Source organism: Pan paniscus, chromosome 10, assembly GCF_029289425.2.
Source record: "Pan paniscus chromosome 10, NHGRI_mPanPan1-v2.0_pri, whole genome shotgun sequence".
Classification (NCBI taxonomy): domain Eukaryota; kingdom Metazoa; phylum Chordata; class Mammalia; order Primates; family Hominidae; genus Pan; species Pan paniscus.
The window spans coordinates 129,069,864-129,086,943 of NC_073259.2; the positions used below are offsets into that span (position 1 = coordinate 129,069,864).

Here is a 17,080-nt window from a genome sequence, read left to right on the forward strand (position 1 = left end):
ACTGCGGGGCTGTGCATGCAGCAGGCCTAGGGCTGCTGCGAGGAAGCACTGGCAGGCATGGAGGGGTGGGGTGGGCTTCCATGAAGCCCAAGAGGCACAGGCGACCCCAGGAAGATGGGGCCCACCTTACAAGAACATCTCAGGGACTGGACTGAGGAAAAAGATGAAGTAATTGTTAGAGGCAGTGGAGAGTAACAATAAGGACCAGGTCTGTGAGCCAGAAGCGACTCTTGCATGTGTTTGGTTTGGCTTCGCTCAGGGGTGAACATTCTTTGAATTTGTTGCCAACATTTCAAAATCAGGAATTTTCACATAGAAATCCAGATTTCTGGCATCTTTTGGAAAATTGGAAAAATTCACATTCCCATATAACAGTGCACCAGGCCTCCCTGCATCCACTCACATCAGCTCCAATGACCCTCGGCGGTGGGGCGGTCACCTGAGTTTGTGATCTATGATGTCATTGTCAGGAGTGGGCACTTTGGAGTCAGGTGGGTGGGCTTTGCAGCCTGCCTTTTTGCAAGCTGCCCCCTTTCTATAAGGTTCCTGGACCCGGCCCTGGCAGCTGTCATGACAGCCACTGAGGCCATTCTGTGTCCTGGCATTCACCCCATGAGGCGTGTCCATGACCACCCCCCATTTTACAGATGAGAAAGTGGACACTCAAGGAGGGGAGGGACTTGCCTCATCTCCCACAGCTACCAGATGGCAGGGCCAGGACTCGAACCCAGGTCCCACCTCAAAGCCCATTCTCTTAACCATTGCCATCAGTCAGGGTTCTCCAGGAACACAGAACCAATAGATTTATTTGAAGGACTTGGCTCGTGTCTGCGGGGGCTGGCAGGCCTGAAATCTGTTGCTGGCAGCTCCGGGGAGTGAATTCTGCAGCCTTGAGGCAGAATTCCTTCTCTGGGAAACCGGTTTTTGCTCTTACGGCCTTCCACTGATGTAGGAGGCCCACCCATATTTTCAGGGTAATCTCCTTCACTCAAAGCCAACTGATTGTGGCATTAACCACATCTACAAAGCACCTGCATTCACAGCAGCGCCTAGATTAGTGTTTGACTCAGCCTAGCCAAGCCAACACGTACAACTACCTACCTCGGCATCTCACCGGGGCTTCTCCAGTGTTCACACTAAGATGTACTCAGGCCACTCCCTGGGCGGCCCCGGACCCTGGCTGGGAGGCTCCCTTTGTTAAGAACCGAGGGTAGAGGTGTGACTTTGGGGTTCCTGTTATCTGCTGTGATCCAGGAGGTGTGGCCCTGCCTCCCCATCCCGAGTACCCCTAGGGACAGGCAGGTGGGGTGGGTGTGGGTGCCTGGTGGGTGGCCAGCAGCCTTGTTTGCCTCTGCAGTGTCCTCCAGCAGCCTGGTGCTGTACCAGAGCTCAGACTCCAGCAATGGCCATAGCCACCTGCTGCCGTCCAACCACAGCGTCATCGAGACCTTCATCTCCACGCAGATGGCCTCTTCCTCCCAGTAACCACGGCACCTGGGCCCTGGGGCCTGTACTGCCTGCTTGGGGGGTGATGAGGGCAGCAGCCAGCCCTGCCTGGAGGACCTGAGCCTGCCGAGCAACCGTGGCCCTTCCTGGACAGCTGTGCCTCGCTCCCCACTCTGCTCTGATGCATCAGAAAGGGAGGGCTCTGAGGCGCCCCAACCCGTGGAGGCTGCTCGGGTTGCACAGGAGGGGGTCGTGGAGAGCTAGGAGCAAAGCCTGTTCATGGCAGATGTAGGAGGGACTGTCGCTGCTGCGTGGGATACAGTCTTCTTACTTGGAACTGAAGGGGGCGGCCTATGACTTGGGCACCCCCAGCCTGGGCCTATGGAGAGCCCTGGGACCGCTACACCACTCTGGCAGCCACACTTCTCAGGACACAGGCCTGTGTAGCTGTGACCTGCTGAGCTCTGAGAGGCCCTGGATCAGCGTGGCCTTGTTCTGTCACCAATGTACCCACCGGGCCACTCCTTCCTGCCCCAACTCCTTCCAGCTAGTGACCCACATGCCATTTGTACTGACCCCATCACCTACTCACACAGGCATTTCCTGGGTGGCTACTCTGTGCCAGAGCCTGGGGCTCTAACGCCTGAGCCCAGGGAGGCCAAAGCTAACAGGGAAGGCAGGCAGGGCTCTCCTGGCTTCCCATCCCCAGCGATTCCCTCTCCCAGGCCCCATGACCTCCAGCTTGCCTGTATTTGTTCCCAAGAGCATCACGCCTCTGAGGCCAGCCTGGCCTCCTGCCTCTACTGGGAAGGCTACTTCGGGGCTGGGAAGTCGTCCTTACTCCTGTGGGAGCCTCGCAACCCGTGCCAAGTCCAGGTCCTGGTGGGGCAGCTCCTCTGTCTCGAGCGCCCTGCAGACCCTGCCCTTGTTTGGGGCAGGAGTAGCTGAGCTCACAAGGCAGCAAGGCCCGAGCAGCTGAGCAGGGCCCGAGCAGCTGGCCAAGCTGAGGTGCCCAGGAGAAGAAAGAGGTGACCCCAGGGCACAGGAGCTACCTGTGTGGACAGGACTAACACTCAGAAGCCTGGGGGCCCGGCTGGCTGAGGGCAGTTCGCAGCCACCCTGAGGAGTCTGAGGTCCTGAGCACTGCCAGGAGGGACAAAGGAGCCTGTGAACCCAGGGCAAGCATGGTCCCACATCCCTGGGCCTGCTGCTGAGAACCTGGCCTTCAGTGTACCACGTCCACCCTGGGATTCAGGAAAAGGCCTGGGGTGACCCGGCACCCCCTGCAGCTTGTAGCCAGCCGGGGCGAGTGGCACGTTTATTTAACTTTTAGTAAAGTCAAGGAGAAATGCGGTGGAAATTTCTTGCTTGTCCACAAATCATTCAGATGGGGTTTGGGCAGGTAGTGGGAGGCTGGGGCAGGCCAGAGGCCTGCGAAGAGGAGACGGGCTCCAGCACCCACGCTCTCACACCCCACGTCTCTGCTTTTCTTGCTCTGCTGAGACTCTAATGACAAAGCCAGATTTCATCTTAACCTCAAGCTTCTACTTTTAAAAAAATTTTGTTTTGGAGACAGGGTCTCACTGTCACCCAGGCTGGACTGCAGTGGCATTATACAGCTCACTGCAGCCTTGAACTCCTGGACTAAAGGGATCCTCCCACCTCAGCCTCACAAGCAGCCTCACAGGTGCTCACTACCATGCCCAACTAATTTTTGTATTCTTTTTTTTATAGAGACGAGGTTTCACCATGTTGCCTAGGCTGGTCTGGAACTCGGCTCAAGTGATCCACCTGCCTCGGCCTCCCAAAGTGCTGGGATTACAGGTGTGAGCCACCATCCCTGGCCATGAGCTTCTACTTCTTTTTTTTTTGAGCAAGACCCTTGCTCCATTGCTTAGGCTAGAGTGCAGTGGCGCAATCTCGGCTCACTGCAACCTGCACCTCCTGGGTTCAAGCGATTCTCCCACCTCAGCCTCCTGAGTAGCTGGGATTACGGGCGTGTGTCAACATGCTCAGCTAATTTTTGTATTTTTAGTAGAGATGGGGTCTCGCCATATTGGCCAGGCTGGTCTCAAACTCCTGGCCTCAAGTGATCCACCTCCTTGGCCTCTCAAAATGCTTGGATTACAGGCATGAGCCACTGCACCCGGCCACAAGCTTCTACTTCTTGCAGAATGCCTTTGTCCCATGAAACCTAGTCCACGAGTGCTATGACACTTCCTGAAGTCTTGGGTGGGGTGAACGCACAAATCCTGGGGGTGTAGAGAGGAGGAGCATGTTTACTTAAAATGTCTTAAGGTTCAGCATTGACAGAGAGGCAATGTCCAAATCACTCTAAGTTTTGTTTTGGGTCCTCTGACAATTGAGTTTCCATAATCTGGTCGGCTCAGAGACACCATCATGTGTGGTATATTCACAAATGCAGACAAAAAATTCTAGAAAGCCAGGGGTGAAAAAGCTCTCCTTTCTCAGACGATTCTGTGAAGTCTATGTGGGCTAAGGAGAGAAGAACAAAAGTTTCTCTGGGCCTTGGCCTCTTGGGGATCCCTTCTCTCATTTTCTAAAAACTGTTTCTCACACCAGGCTAAGGAGGTGGTGGGGAAGGTCTCCCTTCCCCTGCCCACCTCAGACAGTTCTAGGGAGATGGAGGTTTCACCACTTGGCCACTAGTCTCAAATAACTGGAAGGTTCCTTTTTTCCTGAGGTCATGAAATGTTCTGGAACCACAGCGCCCCCGCCAGCCCTCCGTGGGAGCACAGAGGGGCAGGCCTTGATTGGTCTTCTCACCCTACAGCCACTTTTTTGGCCCAACTCTCGAGCAAGCCTTCATCACCATCAGGGTCTCATGGGCAGTCTGGGTTTGCCAGCCCAGTCCTTGAACTTGGAGAGGGAGGTGGGGCTTGGAAATGCCTTGTCCCCAGGGTGGGGGGGACACCTTGTCCTTGGAGCTGGCTGAGCCCTGTGCCCATGGCTGGGTTCAGTTTGCAGGTATAGCTGTGGCACTCTTTGCTGGTGGGAATGGAGAGGTCTCGCTGGCCTTCTTTGCCTTTTTCTTCTTTTTGGTCCCAAGTGACACCTGGTCCCCGTTGAGCTCACCTGACTTCTGCTTCTGGACTGTGGCCATGCTGGTGGGGGTGGTGGCAGCGACAGCCGAGTCGACACTGGCCACCTTCTTGGCTTTCTTTTTCAACTTCCTTTTCTTCTTTGCCTCCTTCTCCACTGTTCCAGGGCTGTGGATGGCTGACTCCTGCAGGATGTCGGACGCCGACACAGCTGCCTCCCGGCACCGCCGCCACTCCTCGTCACTGTCCTCACTGCTCCAACGAGAGGGTACCCTGGGTTAGCTGGAGTCAGGACACAGCCCCAGAGCTGCCTCTCGCTGTCCTCCCTTGGTCCAGGTCACCAGAAGGTGGCCGCAGAGGGAGGCAGGTAGTGAGTTCAGGCTTGGGAGTGAGGCCAACCTGGCTTCCAATACTGGCTTCTGGGCGTAGCAGCCTTGTGACCTCCTTAAGTGACTTAACCTCTCTGACTGTATCATCTCTAAAATGGGGATCTTAACAGAGTCCAGGCCTCCCAGGGATGTCCCAGGAGGCAACTATGATCAAGTGAGGTGTCTGGCCCAAGACAGGTGCTCAAAAGCAGTAAACATCCAAAGCTGCCGCCAAGAGGGCTTTCCCTCCCGCTGAGCTCACGATTTCTCCAGCTGCCTGACAGGGCCACTGCCTTGGCCTGGTCCTGACTGGAGTCTGCTTGGCTATTCCAGGGAACCCACCAAGACAGAAGAGGAGAAAAAAGGAGGGGACATGAGGAGAGGTGTGAGTTCTCACCTGGAGCTGGAGGGCTGTCGCTTTCGGCGGGGTTGGGGAGACTCTTCCTTCTCACGGCCTCCAGGGACAGATGTGAAGAAAAGGCGGAAACCTAAGATTCAATGGGGCAGAGTCAAACAAAAACAAAACAAAACAAAAAGAAACATAAAAAAATAAAAAATAAACAAAAAAGAAAAAATTTTAAAAAGGAAAACGAAAGAAAGAAAAGATAAACAAAAAAAAATTTTAAGAAGACACAAAATAAAAAAATTTAAAAAAGAAACAATAACAAAAAAACCCAACCAAGCAAACAAACAAAAAAAACAAAGGAGCAGAGTCAGCACCCCCAGATGCCAGCCCCTCCTCCCAGGTGCCAGGTGCTGAAGCTGCCCCGCCTCTGCCCTCAGGAGCTCCTGGTCCAGAGGCAAAGACCCAGGAATCAGTCGTCTAACTACAAAGTGATTCTGCATCTGCCAAGGGTCATGCTGATGCCTGATGGAGCCAGTGGAGGGCGCGCTGGAGCAGGAGCCAGCAGCCACATCAGCTCAGCAAGCCCTCAGAGGCTTCTGGAAGTCAGCACTTGAGCTCATGACCTAAGGCAGCCTTCCAAGTGGCAAATGTGTTGGTACAGGACAGACGCAGATGGGCGAGGCTGTGGAGGGCAGCAGTAAAGTGCTCCTGCTCAGGGTGACACAGACGAGGCCACCTCAGGCAAATGACTTCGTTTCTCAGGGCCTCAGTCTCCTTGTCTGTACATGGGGTTCAATCATAATACCTGCCTCACCACAGGGGCTGAGCAGATGAAAGAATGGTGAGGTGGCTCATGCCTGTAACCCCAGTACTTTGGTAGTCTGAGGCGGGAGGATAGCTTGAGGCCAGGAGTTTAAGACCAGCCTGGGCAACATGACAGAACCCTGTCTCTAAAAAAAAATACAAAAATTAGCCAGGTGTGGTGGTGCACGCCTGTAGTCCCAGAACTTTGGAAGGCTAAGGTGGGCAGATGGCTTGAGGCCAGGAGTTCAAGACCAGCCTGGGCAACATAGCGAGATCCTGTCTCTAAAAAAAATAAATAATTAGCCAGGGGTGGTGGTGTGTGTCTGTGGTCCCAGCTACTCAGGAAGCTGAGGTGGGAGGACTGCTTGGGTCCGGGAGGTTGAGGCTGCATTGAGCTATAATTGCTCCACTGCACTCCAGCCTAGGTGGCAGAGAGAGATCCTATCTCAAAAAAAAAAAAAAAAAAAGAATATACCAAAACTGTTTCGCCCAGCTCCAGACACACATTAGGTGCTTAATAAATGATAGCTTCTATTAAGTATAACCACTCACCATCATCCTCCAAAGCGACTTTCTGTACCTTAGCTTTTGCTGGCTCCTTTGCTGCTTCTGAGATGGTAATGAAGCTACAGGGAGACGAGATGGTTGATTTAAGATGAGATTTTTGGATAACGACAAAAACAAAATTCTTTTTCAAGTGGAGGGGATGGGGCATGTGATTGTAAATGCAAAAGCGAAAGCGTGCTGGCCTAGTAAGAGGGCTGATGGTCTGGTTATAACATGCTGACCAGCCTCTGCCACGCGAACTGCAGTGCTTCATTTCTTTAAAGCCCACTTTATTCCAGTAAGTGTTGAAGAAGTTTTAAAGACATAGTAAAACAAGATGAGGCCAGGCATGGTGGCTCACGCCTGTACTCCTAGCACTTTGGGAGGCCAAGGTAGGCAGATCATGAGGCCAGGAGATCGAGACCATTCTGGCTAACACGGTGAAACCCCATCTGTACTAAAAATACAAAAAATTAGCCGGGCATGGTGGCGGGCGCCTGTAGTCCCAGCTACTCGGGAGGCTGAGGCAGGAGAATGGCGTGAACCTGGGAGGCGGAGCTTGCAGTGAACTGAGACTGCACCACTGCACTCCAGCCTGGGCGACAGAGCAAGACTCCATCTCCAAAAAAAGAAAAGAATTTAACAAAATGAATGCAATTTCAAATAGGACAAAGAGATATAAGGGCAAGAGGAACAGAAAGACCTAGAAGTGTAGTCAGGAAGTCCTATACACTTGTTAGAGAGAGGGCATACATTTTGCTCTGAGCTTCCTAGCAGCAAGCATGAAAAGGGAAATATGACCAATCTAGAAAACTGGTTCAGAGGACAGCTTCTGGAGCAGGGCAGACCTGTTTTTAAATTTTTTAATTAAAAGAAATTGGACATAATTGTAGACATGCAGTAGCAACAAATAATGCAGATGTTCCATAGACCCTCCATCCATTTTCTCGCAATGGTAACATTGTGCCTCGCTATAGTACAACATCACAACTAGGAAATGCAAATTGATCCAATTCATGGACCTCATTCAGACCTCAGAGACCTGGGTTTTGAATCCCAGTTTTGTCACTTATTAGCTATGTCCCTTAAGCAAATGACTTTATCTCTCTGAGTCTCTGTTATCCACCTGTGCAGTGGGAACGATGAAGGTCCCTACCTCTTAAGGTTGTCACAAGGATTGAAGGGGAAAATGGATATCAAGCACTTGTGGCACACGGCCTAGCCACAAGTAGCTGCTCAGCAAATGGTAGCTATGATGACGATGCAGATGATGACTGTCATCAAGAAAAGCTTCAGCCTTCACAGGCTCTCTAACATAAAAATAAACCACATTTCTCTAGAGGCACAAGGCCAGGAAGCATGTGTCTGGTGAGTGCGGATGGAGATGCCACTGTGCACAGCAGAGAACAAGGCTCTCAGCAATGCCCTCGAGGCAGACACAGCAATGCCCTGGGTGCTTTCCCTAACCTCCTTCCTGTATGCCAAAGGCGCCCCCCAAGCCCTGTTCAGGAAAAGCAACCCGGGGAGAGGGAGTAGAGATGATGCCACCCAGGCACCTGTTCTTGACCCCACACAGTGGTTCAATGGTGGCCATCAGGGGCATTTGGCAATGTCTGGAGACATTTTTGGATGTCACAACTGGTGGGGTGAGTGCTACTATCATCTAGTAGGTAGAGGCCAGGGATGTTGGTAAACGTCCTATAATGGGAAGAAGGATAGATCCCCACGACAAATGCTAGTCAAAGATGTCAGTAGCACCAAGGTTGAGAGACACTGACCTAACACTAGGGACCAAATGCAGTATCATTTACATTTCCTTTTTTTTTTTGAGATGGGATCTCACTCTGTCACCCAGGCTGGAGTGCAGTGGCACGATCTCAGCTCACTGCAACCTCTGCATCCTGGGTTCAAACGATTCTCCTACCTCAGCCTCCCAGGTAGCTGGGATAACAGGTGCACGCCACCATGCCCAGCTAATTTTTGCATTTTTAGTAGAGATGGGGTCTCACCATGTTGGCCAGGCTGGTCTCGAACTCCTGTCCTCAAATGATCCACCCGCTTCAGCCTCCCAAAGTGCTGGGATCAGAGGCATGAGCCGCCACGCCTGGCCTAAGGTATCATTTAGATTTCTTTGGAGAAACATGAAAACGCTGCAGGGAATATTCTAACCATGGCTGACTGGCATTTCTACTGCAGAAACATCTCTGTGACTCAGTGCAATGCCAAGCAGGCCCTGTTCAGCCTGAAGCCAGAGAGTCACAAAGGAAAACTGCTCCCACAGGCTAAAATGCAGCTGCCTTCCTAAACACCTCCTCTACATTCTCCAATTGAGGGGAACCCTGTGGGATTCAGGCGGCGGGGCTCTGGCCCATCATTCTGTCTCAGAAGAATAGCTGGTTCACACTTTGGGAAGGCTCATTTGTCCTTTTTGATATCTACTTCGAATGGAATGACAATGACCCCAAATCCTGCCTCATCTCCCTTTCAAAACCCTGCCAGGGCTCTGCCAGTCAGGAACAGATCTAGACCAGTGTATCCCCAGACCTGTTCCTCAGGTTGTTGACTGGTTTTCCATGAAACAAAGGCACTGTGGCCAAACAAGTTTGGAAAATGCTGGGCTAAACAGTTACACAGGTCTCTTCACTACAGGAATTCTCAGAGCCTTGAATATACTACTCTGGCTTGCAGTCTGCAAGGACACGTGGAGGTATGTAGATTGCAGTGTTTCTCACGCTTCTTTGCTGTTGGACCTCCTTTTTTCTAGAGCCACGCTTTGGGCTAGTGCTAGAATCCAAATGTTTGTGTCCTCCCCAAATTCTTATGGTGAAATCCTCACCCCAGCTGGGCATGGTGGCTTACACCTGCAATCCCAGCACTCTGGGAGGCCGAGCCGGTGGATCACTTGAAGTCAGGAGTTCGAGACCAGCCTGGCCAACATAATGAAAACCCATTTCTACTGAAAATACAAAAAATACAAAAAATTAGCCAAGCGTGGTGGGTGCGCACCTGTAACCCCAGCTACTCAGGAGGCTGAGGCATGAAAACCGCTTGAACCCAGGAAGTGGAGGTTGTTGTGAGCCGAGATCATGCCACTGTGCTCCAGAGGGAGACTCTGTCTCCAAAAAGAGAAAAGAAAAAGAGAAATCCTCAACCCAAGGTATTAGGATTAGGAGATGGGGGCCTTTGAGAGGTGATTAGGTCGGGAGGGTGGAGCCTTGATGAATGAAATTGCTACTCCTATAAAAAAGGTCTGAGAGAGACCCCTTGCCCATGCCACTATGTGAGGACGCAGTAGGAAGGCGCCATCTGTACTGGGAAGAGGGCTCTCCCCAGACACTGAATCTGCTGGTGCCTTGATCTTGGACTTCTCAGCCTCCAAAATGTGAGAAATCCATTTATTTTGTTTATAAGCTACCCAGTTTATGTTATTTTGTTATAGCAGCCCATATGGACTCAAACAGGTTGTATCCTTGACACCTACTTTAGGAATGCCAACCTGAATCCTTACCGACTGGGTTATCAACCTGTGCTGAGAATGTAAGATAGAGACCTGGCACAGTGTCTAGCATACAGAAGGCACCCAAGAAATAGGAACATGGTCCTTCCTTGCCCTCTTGTGGCGGGAATGAGCTTCTCGATGTTCCTCTTACTCTCATGGTTGCAGGATAATGCAGGGGTTAAGAACATGGGCTTGGCCCGGCACAGTGGCTCACGCTTGTAATCCCAGCACTTTGGGAGGCCAAGGCAGGCGGATCACTCGAGGTCAGGAGTTCGATCAGCCTGGTCAACATGGTGAAACCCCGTCTCTACTAAAAATACAAAAATTAGCCTGGTATGGTGGCAGGTGCCCGTTAAGTCCAGCTACTTGGGAGGCTGAGGCATGAGAATCGCTTGAATCCAGGAGGTGGAGGCTGCAGTGAGCCAAGATTGTGCGTGCCACTGCACGCCAGCATGGGCGACAGAGTTAGACTCTGTCTCAAAAAACAAAACAAAACAAAAAAATGTGGGCTTGGAGTCAGACGCACTTGGGTTTGAGGCCCAATTCTGTTCCCTCCTGGGTTCTGAATCCTGGCTTTGTCACTTAATAGCAGTGTCCCCTGGGCAAATGACTTTGCCTCTCTGAGCCTCAGTTACCCATCTGTACAGTGGGAATGATAACAGTCCCTACCTCTCAGGGTCATCAGAAGGATTAAATGAGAAAATGGACATCAAGCACTTAGCACAGAGCCTGGCCACAAACAGTTGCTCAGTAAATGGTAGCTGCGATGATGATGTGACTTCAGGCACACCTGTCTCCTTGCTGACAGCCTGTTTCCTCACCTGGAGGATAAAGGTAACAACAGGACCCACATGATAATGTTCTTTATAAATGCAGGGAGATGACACATGCCAGGTGCCTGCCACCATGCCAGCCTGGACACCGTGAGCTCCCAGCCAATGTGAGCCATTGCTGTTTATATTAACAAGGGCAAGAGAGGAGAAACTCCACCTTTGTTTACCTGTCCAGCAGGGCTCCCAGCTTCTTGGCTACGTGGGCTCGGAATTCAGGGGTGGTCTGAAGCTCGTTGCCATCTTGTTCATGCTCATTCACCTTATGCCTACGACACACACAAAGAGACCTCACTTCCTGCCCGCTCAGAAGCTGTCCCCATGAGCACAGGGATCATGTGTGTCTTGTTCACCTGGAAATGCCAGGCATGAAGCCTAGCATCTGGCACACGCAGGGGATCAGTATTTGTTGAATAAGTGAAACTTGAACCCAAAGTGCATAGTACCTGAGGCTCGGTTGGGAGGTTGACAACTGGCTATTTGCAGCACCTGTGGAAAAATGAAAATTAGGGCATTTATAGAGGAAACAATGACAGCAACAACAAATGCATGCCAGGCACTATTTTCAGCAGCTTAAAATACATATAACTCATATATATACATACACATGTAACTCATATATATTTATATATAACTTAAAATAGTTATATACCCATAACTTCAAATAGTTACATATATAATTTAGTTATATATGTATATAATATAGTTACATATTTTATGTAAGTACATTTTATATATATATATCTTAGTTATATAACTTAAAATAGTTATATATATAACTTAGTTATATATACATAAAACTTAAAATAGTTATATATATAACTTAGTTATATATACATAAAACTTAAAATAGTTACATATATAACTTAGTTATATATACATAAAACTTAAAATAGTTATATATGTAACTTAAAATATATATAACACATATAACTCAGTGAATCTTCCCAACAACCCGATTGGAGGGATTACAATTATCCCATTTTGCAGAAGAAACGTCAAAGATATGTAAAATAACTTGGCCAGAGTCAAATACCTAATAAGTGACAGGGTTGGGCTGAGGGCCCAGGCCATCTGACTCCTGAGCCCCCTCTTAACCACCACGCTGTGCTGAACAGGCAGGTCTAAGTGTGATTTGACTGCACAGTTTAATGCCTGCCTGGCTGTGTGCTAAGTGCCGTGGAAGAGAGAGAAGATGGCTCTTTTGTGGATCACATTTTTCAAGCCAAAACAGTGGGGATGCCCGGCCTTTTGGTCATTCCCTCAAACCAGATACTGAATGCCTTTTATTAACCAGGTGTTGTCATTGCTGAGCAACTTACTCGACTATCACTGTCTGTAGGAGCTTACATTCTAGTTGGTGGAGAGAGATGATAAACACACATACGTAAACAAAATGTCAAGTTGGATAATGCTAAGTGTATGGAAAAAAACAGAAACAAAGTAGGTGAGAGAGGTGGGGAGTGTTGGGCTGGGGATTGTTAACATAAAGGTGGGCAGAGAGGGCTTCAATGATAAGGCAACATTTGAACAGAGATTTGAGAGAGGAGAGGGAGTGAACCAAGTGGACATGTGGGACACAGCCTTCCAGGCAGAGGGAAAGCATCTGCAAAGGCCCTGAGACTGGAGCCTGCCTTGTGTGTTTAGAACCAGCAAGGAGGTCAGTGTGACCAGAGCCTGCCCAGTAAACCGGGAGCAGCAGAGATGGAGAACTCAGAGGGGCCAGATCATGAAGGGCCCTGACGTGGGCCAATGGGAGGACCTGGACTTTGAGGAGGAGGAGCTCTGGAAATGAGCAGAGAAAGGACATAAACTGACCTGGGTTTTCACAGAACATCTTTGGCTGCTGTGCAGCGTGAGACTGTTGGGGCAAAGGCAGGAACACGGAGTCTGCTGCAGTAACTGATGTGGTGAGAAGTGGGTGAACTCCAGATAGATGTACTTTTAAGATGGAGTCAAGGCCAGGCACGGTGGCTCACGCCTGTAATCCCAGCACTTTGGGAGGCTGAGGCAGGCGGATCACGAGGTCAAGAGATCGAGACCATCCTGGTCAACATGGTGAAACCCCGTCTCTACTAAAAAATACAAAAATTAGCTGGGTGTGGTGGTGCACACCTGTAGTCCCAGCTACTTGAGAAGCTGAGGCAGGAGAATCGCTCGAACCCAGGAGGCGGAGGTTGCAGTGAGCCAAGATCACGCCACTGCACTCCAGCCTGGTGACAGAGCAAGACTCCGTCTAAAAATAAAAAAATAAAAAAATAAAAGATGGAGTCAATAGGATTCACTGATGGACTGACTACACGGCGTGAGAAATGAGTGAAAGTTAGCTCTGAGGTTTCTGAGTTAACTAACAAGACAAAACGTGCTTGTATATTTAAGGGGCCAACTGAACAAAGTGGACACTTGGTAGCTCCGGGCCCAGTGGAGGGCCATGGTGTAAGAAACAGCTCCATGGGGGCACTGCTGTGTTTATGTCATCACCCATACACATTGCATCTGTGTCCTAGTACCTTGTGGTCTGTGTCACTGTACTCCAGAGCACAACACAGAATGCTAAACACGCCCCATGCTCCTGGAGGTGGGTAATGTGGGGGCCTGGATGGATAGTCTTTAAAGACCTGGTCTTTCGTCTTCAGCACATAATCACTTGGAAGAAGAGCATCTCTTCCATCATGACTACAGTGTGATGAAGGTGAGGTACCGTCAGGGAACAGAAACAGTATTACAGAGGGAGACGGTTCAGTTGAGTCCTGGCTCTGCCACCAAGCTGTGTGATGCCGGGCAAGTCACTTTATCTCCCTGAGCCTTTGTTTTTCTCATCTATAAAATGGGAATACGATTACCAACCTTCTGGAGTCAGTGTTGTGGACACTGTTTCCATACCCATCCCCTTCCTGGATTTGTAAGCTACGTGAATACGTGGTCTGCCTCTTTTTACCTTTGTATCCCCAGATCCTGCCATAGTGTCTTGGTTTGAATTAATTGTCGGAAAAATAAATCAAAGTACATGCTACCCTAAAATTAAAGTGGTTTGAGTGACGAGTTCATCACTGGATTTAAGAGCTGTCTCTAGAGGTTACATAAATAAAATAGTGACCTATATTTCCACAGTCATGGACCAAAGGGTGGGAGTTTTGACCACAATAGACACTTGTCCATGGCAGAGTGGCACAGCAGCAATGAAGAGCATGGACTTGGGAGTCAGGTAGGCCTGGGTTTACGCCTGGTTCTGCCACTCACAAATTGGACAACCTTGGCCAAGTTATTTTACCATTATGAGAATCAGTTTTCTGTAAAATGGGGCTAATACACCCTTTTGTGGCATTGCTGGGAAGATGAAAACAGACAACAAATACAAAGTGTTTAGATCAGGGGCAAAAAGTAAATTCTCAACTCCTGGTGGCTATTACTAGATGCACTCAAGAATGTAATCTAGGCTGGGTGTGGTGGCTTATGCCTGTAATCTCAGCACTTTGGGAGGCCAAGGTGGGCGGATCACCTGAGGTCATAAGTTCGAGACCAGCCTGGCCAACACGGTGAAACCCTGTCTCTAATAAAAATATTTAAAAAAATTAGCTGGGCCTGGTGGTGGGCACCTGTAATCCCAGCTACTTAGGAGGCTGAGGCAGGAGAATTGCTTGAGCCTGGGAGGCGGAGGTTGCAGGGAGCCAAGATCGCGCCATTGCACTCCAGCCTTGGTAAGAGAGCGAGACTGCGTCTCAAAAAGAAAAAAAAAGACCAGGCACGGTGGCTCACACCTGTAATCCCAGCACTTTGGAAGGCCGAGGCAGGTGGATTGCCTGAGGTCTGGAGTTTGAGACCAGCCTGGCCAACATGGTGAAACCCTGTCTGTACTATAAATACAAAAAATTAGCTGGGCGTGGTGGCAGGCGCCTGTAATCCCAGCTACTAGGGAGGCTGAGGCAGGAGAATCACTTGAACCCAGGAGGCAGAGGTTGCAGTGAGCTGAGATCGTGCCATTGCACTGCAGCCTGGGCAACAAGAGTGAAACTCCATCTAAAAAAAAAAATGCAAAAAAAAAACAAACCCAAAAAACAAACAAACAAACAAAAAACTAGAAGCCGGGCACAGTGGCTCACACCTGTAATCTCAGCACTTTGAAGGTCGAGAAGGGAGGATCACTTGAGCCCAGGAGTTCGAGACCAGCCTGGGCAACATGGCAAAACCCCATCTCTACAAAAAATACAAAAAGCAGCTGGGACTATACATCTGTAGTCTCAGCTACTTGGGAGGCTGAGGTGGGAGGATCATCTGAGTAGGGGGAGGTCGAGGTTGCAGTGAGCCATGATTGTGTCAGCCTCGGTAACAGACTGAGTCCTAGTTTTGAAAAAAAAAAGAGCGAGAATTAGGCAGGAGGAGGAAAGCAGTCCATGTGGAAAGACCAACCACATATTTGCCACCATGTATTGGGCCTTTAAGATGTGCCAAGCACTGTAGATTGCATTATCTCAGTTACTTCTCAACCTTATGGGGTGGGTACTATCACTACCCGCACTGTACAGATGAGGAAATTTAGGTACAGTGAGATTTAAGTACTTTGCTCAAGTTCCCACTGCTAATGAGATGGAAAGGCAGATCTGTATATAGAACTTGCAGAGAAAACTGTGGTTATGGTACTAGGGGATGAGGGGGGCAGACTATGGTCTGGAAGCTACCTACAGGAAGTGCAGTATGGCAGGAGGGAAGGAAGGGAGAGGAAGGCAATGGATCACCAAAGGGCTTGTAAGTCCTTTTAAACAAATCCAGCGGTTCTTAACCTTGCTTTGCCATAGCCTTCTCTAACAGCCTGGTGAAGCCTGGTTCTCTTCTCAGAGCAATGTTTTAAATGCATGAAATGCAACATACAGGATTACAAAGAAAACCAATGATACCGAAATTTAATTATCATGATAGTAAACAACCAAACTTGTGATGTATGTGCTTCTTACATCTTAGATATAGAGATGGGTCTAAAAATTAGAGTGGCACATTTTAAATCAGGGATGAGTGTAAATGACTTTTTCCCCAATATCTTATTATCAATGAAATGATATATTGATATCTGTATCTGCAAAGATTGTAATGAGATATGAAAATCTGTGACTTCCGTTGGGATAAAGTAACGGTATTGCCAGAACTACTGTGGCTTAGTGCTTGCAAGACGGAAAGAGATGCTAAAATTCAGTCAGAGATGAATGGAAAGCAAAGATGCAACATGTTTTCATTCCAAATTCAAGAACCCTTGGGTTCTATCCATGATTAGGCCCCTTGATGTTGCGGGGTTCTGTATTTATTCCCAGGGCACTAGGGAGTCACGGTCAGAGTGATGTGCTGGGCACTGCTCTTGGCAACAACCTCCAGGGTGGGAGAATGTGTTGGAGGTGGGGAAAGGCTGGGTGCGAGAATACCGGGAGGGGGCTGTTGCAGTTATCTCGAAGAGACGGCAGCCTTCCCAGTGTGGGGCAGTGAGGATAGACCCAAGGAGGCAGAATCAAAAGACATTTGGGTACCTCAGCTTCCCCGACTGGGATAATGAAATACCCTCCCTACTGCACCTGCCCATGCTTTCAATCTGCACTACACCCAGTCCCTGGAGGTCTCTCGGGGAAGGAAGTCGAGTCCCAGTGACTCTCTCCTCACCATCCATCCTCTCAGGCTCCAGGGGAAGATCCCACGCCCCTCAGCCAGTCTCCCCAAACATAGTACCCTACCGGCTCTTGGCTTCCCTGCCACGTGCGGGCGTTGCTCCAAGCCCCAGGCCGGCATTGCCGCCTCGCGGCACCGCTCCAGCTCCTCCGCATCGCTACTGCTGTTACTACTTTCCGAATCGCTCACTGTGCCACTGGGCGCCGCCATTTTGAACCACCGCAAAGGATTGTGGAGAACACCGCCGTTATCAAGCCTCCTTCATGACCTCACGTGAGAGGAGAGGCGCGAGGCATTGTGGGGATTGTAGTTCCAAGACGTGGACCGCCATTGGCCATGAACTGTACGGGGTTGGGGATACCAGGTGGGAATGGGGAGGTGGGCGGTTCTCAAAGGCAAGAGCTAGAAGGGCCTAAGAGATTAACTTCTCCAATCATTTCTTGATGACACATCTCCAGAGGGGATGGGAATCTCCTAAGGAGTTAATGACAGACCCTGGATTAGTTCCCAGGTTTTGATTCCATGTCATTTAT

General features: G+C 49.8%; 2 protein-coding genes across 3 annotated transcripts in view; one reads left to right on the forward strand and one right to left on the reverse strand.

The window, feature by feature from the left end:
* The window catches only part of HNF1A (HNF1 homeobox A), a 22,293-nt gene extending 20,808 nt beyond the window's left edge, over positions 1-1,485 (forward strand). For both annotated transcript variants that reach the window (XM_055096259.2, XM_003832372.6), the window contains one exon: positions 1,358-1,485. In XM_055096259.2, the coding sequence (XP_054952234.1) occupies positions 1,358-1,485 (128 nt within the window). The remainder of the gene's footprint in view (positions 1-1,357) is intronic.
* C10H12orf43 (chromosome 10 C12orf43 homolog) lies at positions 778-16,813 on the reverse strand. Its single transcript, XM_003832373.7, has 6 exons — positions 16,613-16,813; positions 11,348-11,390; positions 11,072-11,170; positions 6,579-6,652; positions 5,274-5,364; positions 778-4,760 (listed from the first exon to the last, which is right to left on the reverse strand). Exons 1-6 carry the CDS (start codon positions 16,755-16,757, stop codon positions 4,424-4,426), a joined length of 789 nt encoding a protein of 262 aa, XP_003832421.2. The 5' UTR covers positions 16,758-16,813; the 3' UTR covers positions 778-4,423.
* Between the last annotated feature and the right edge of the window lie 267 nt (positions 16,814-17,080).

What these genes read in the sequence shown, in the direction of transcription:
- C10H12orf43 (XM_003832373.7), bottom strand. Translation starts at nt 16,757, where the DNA reads ATGGCGGCGCCCAGTGGCACAGTGAGCGATTCGGAAAGTAGTAACAGC. An exon ending in ACCTCCCAACCGAGCCTCAG is followed by an intron (nt 11,171 to 11,347) that starts GTACTATGCACT and finishes TGTGTGTCGTAG; the next exon opens with GCATAAGGTGAATGAGCATG. An exon ending in AGTCGCTTTGGAGGATGATG is followed by an intron (nt 5,365 to 6,578) that starts GTGAGTGGTTAT and finishes ATTGAATCTTAG; the next exon opens with GTTTCCGCCTTTTCTTCACA.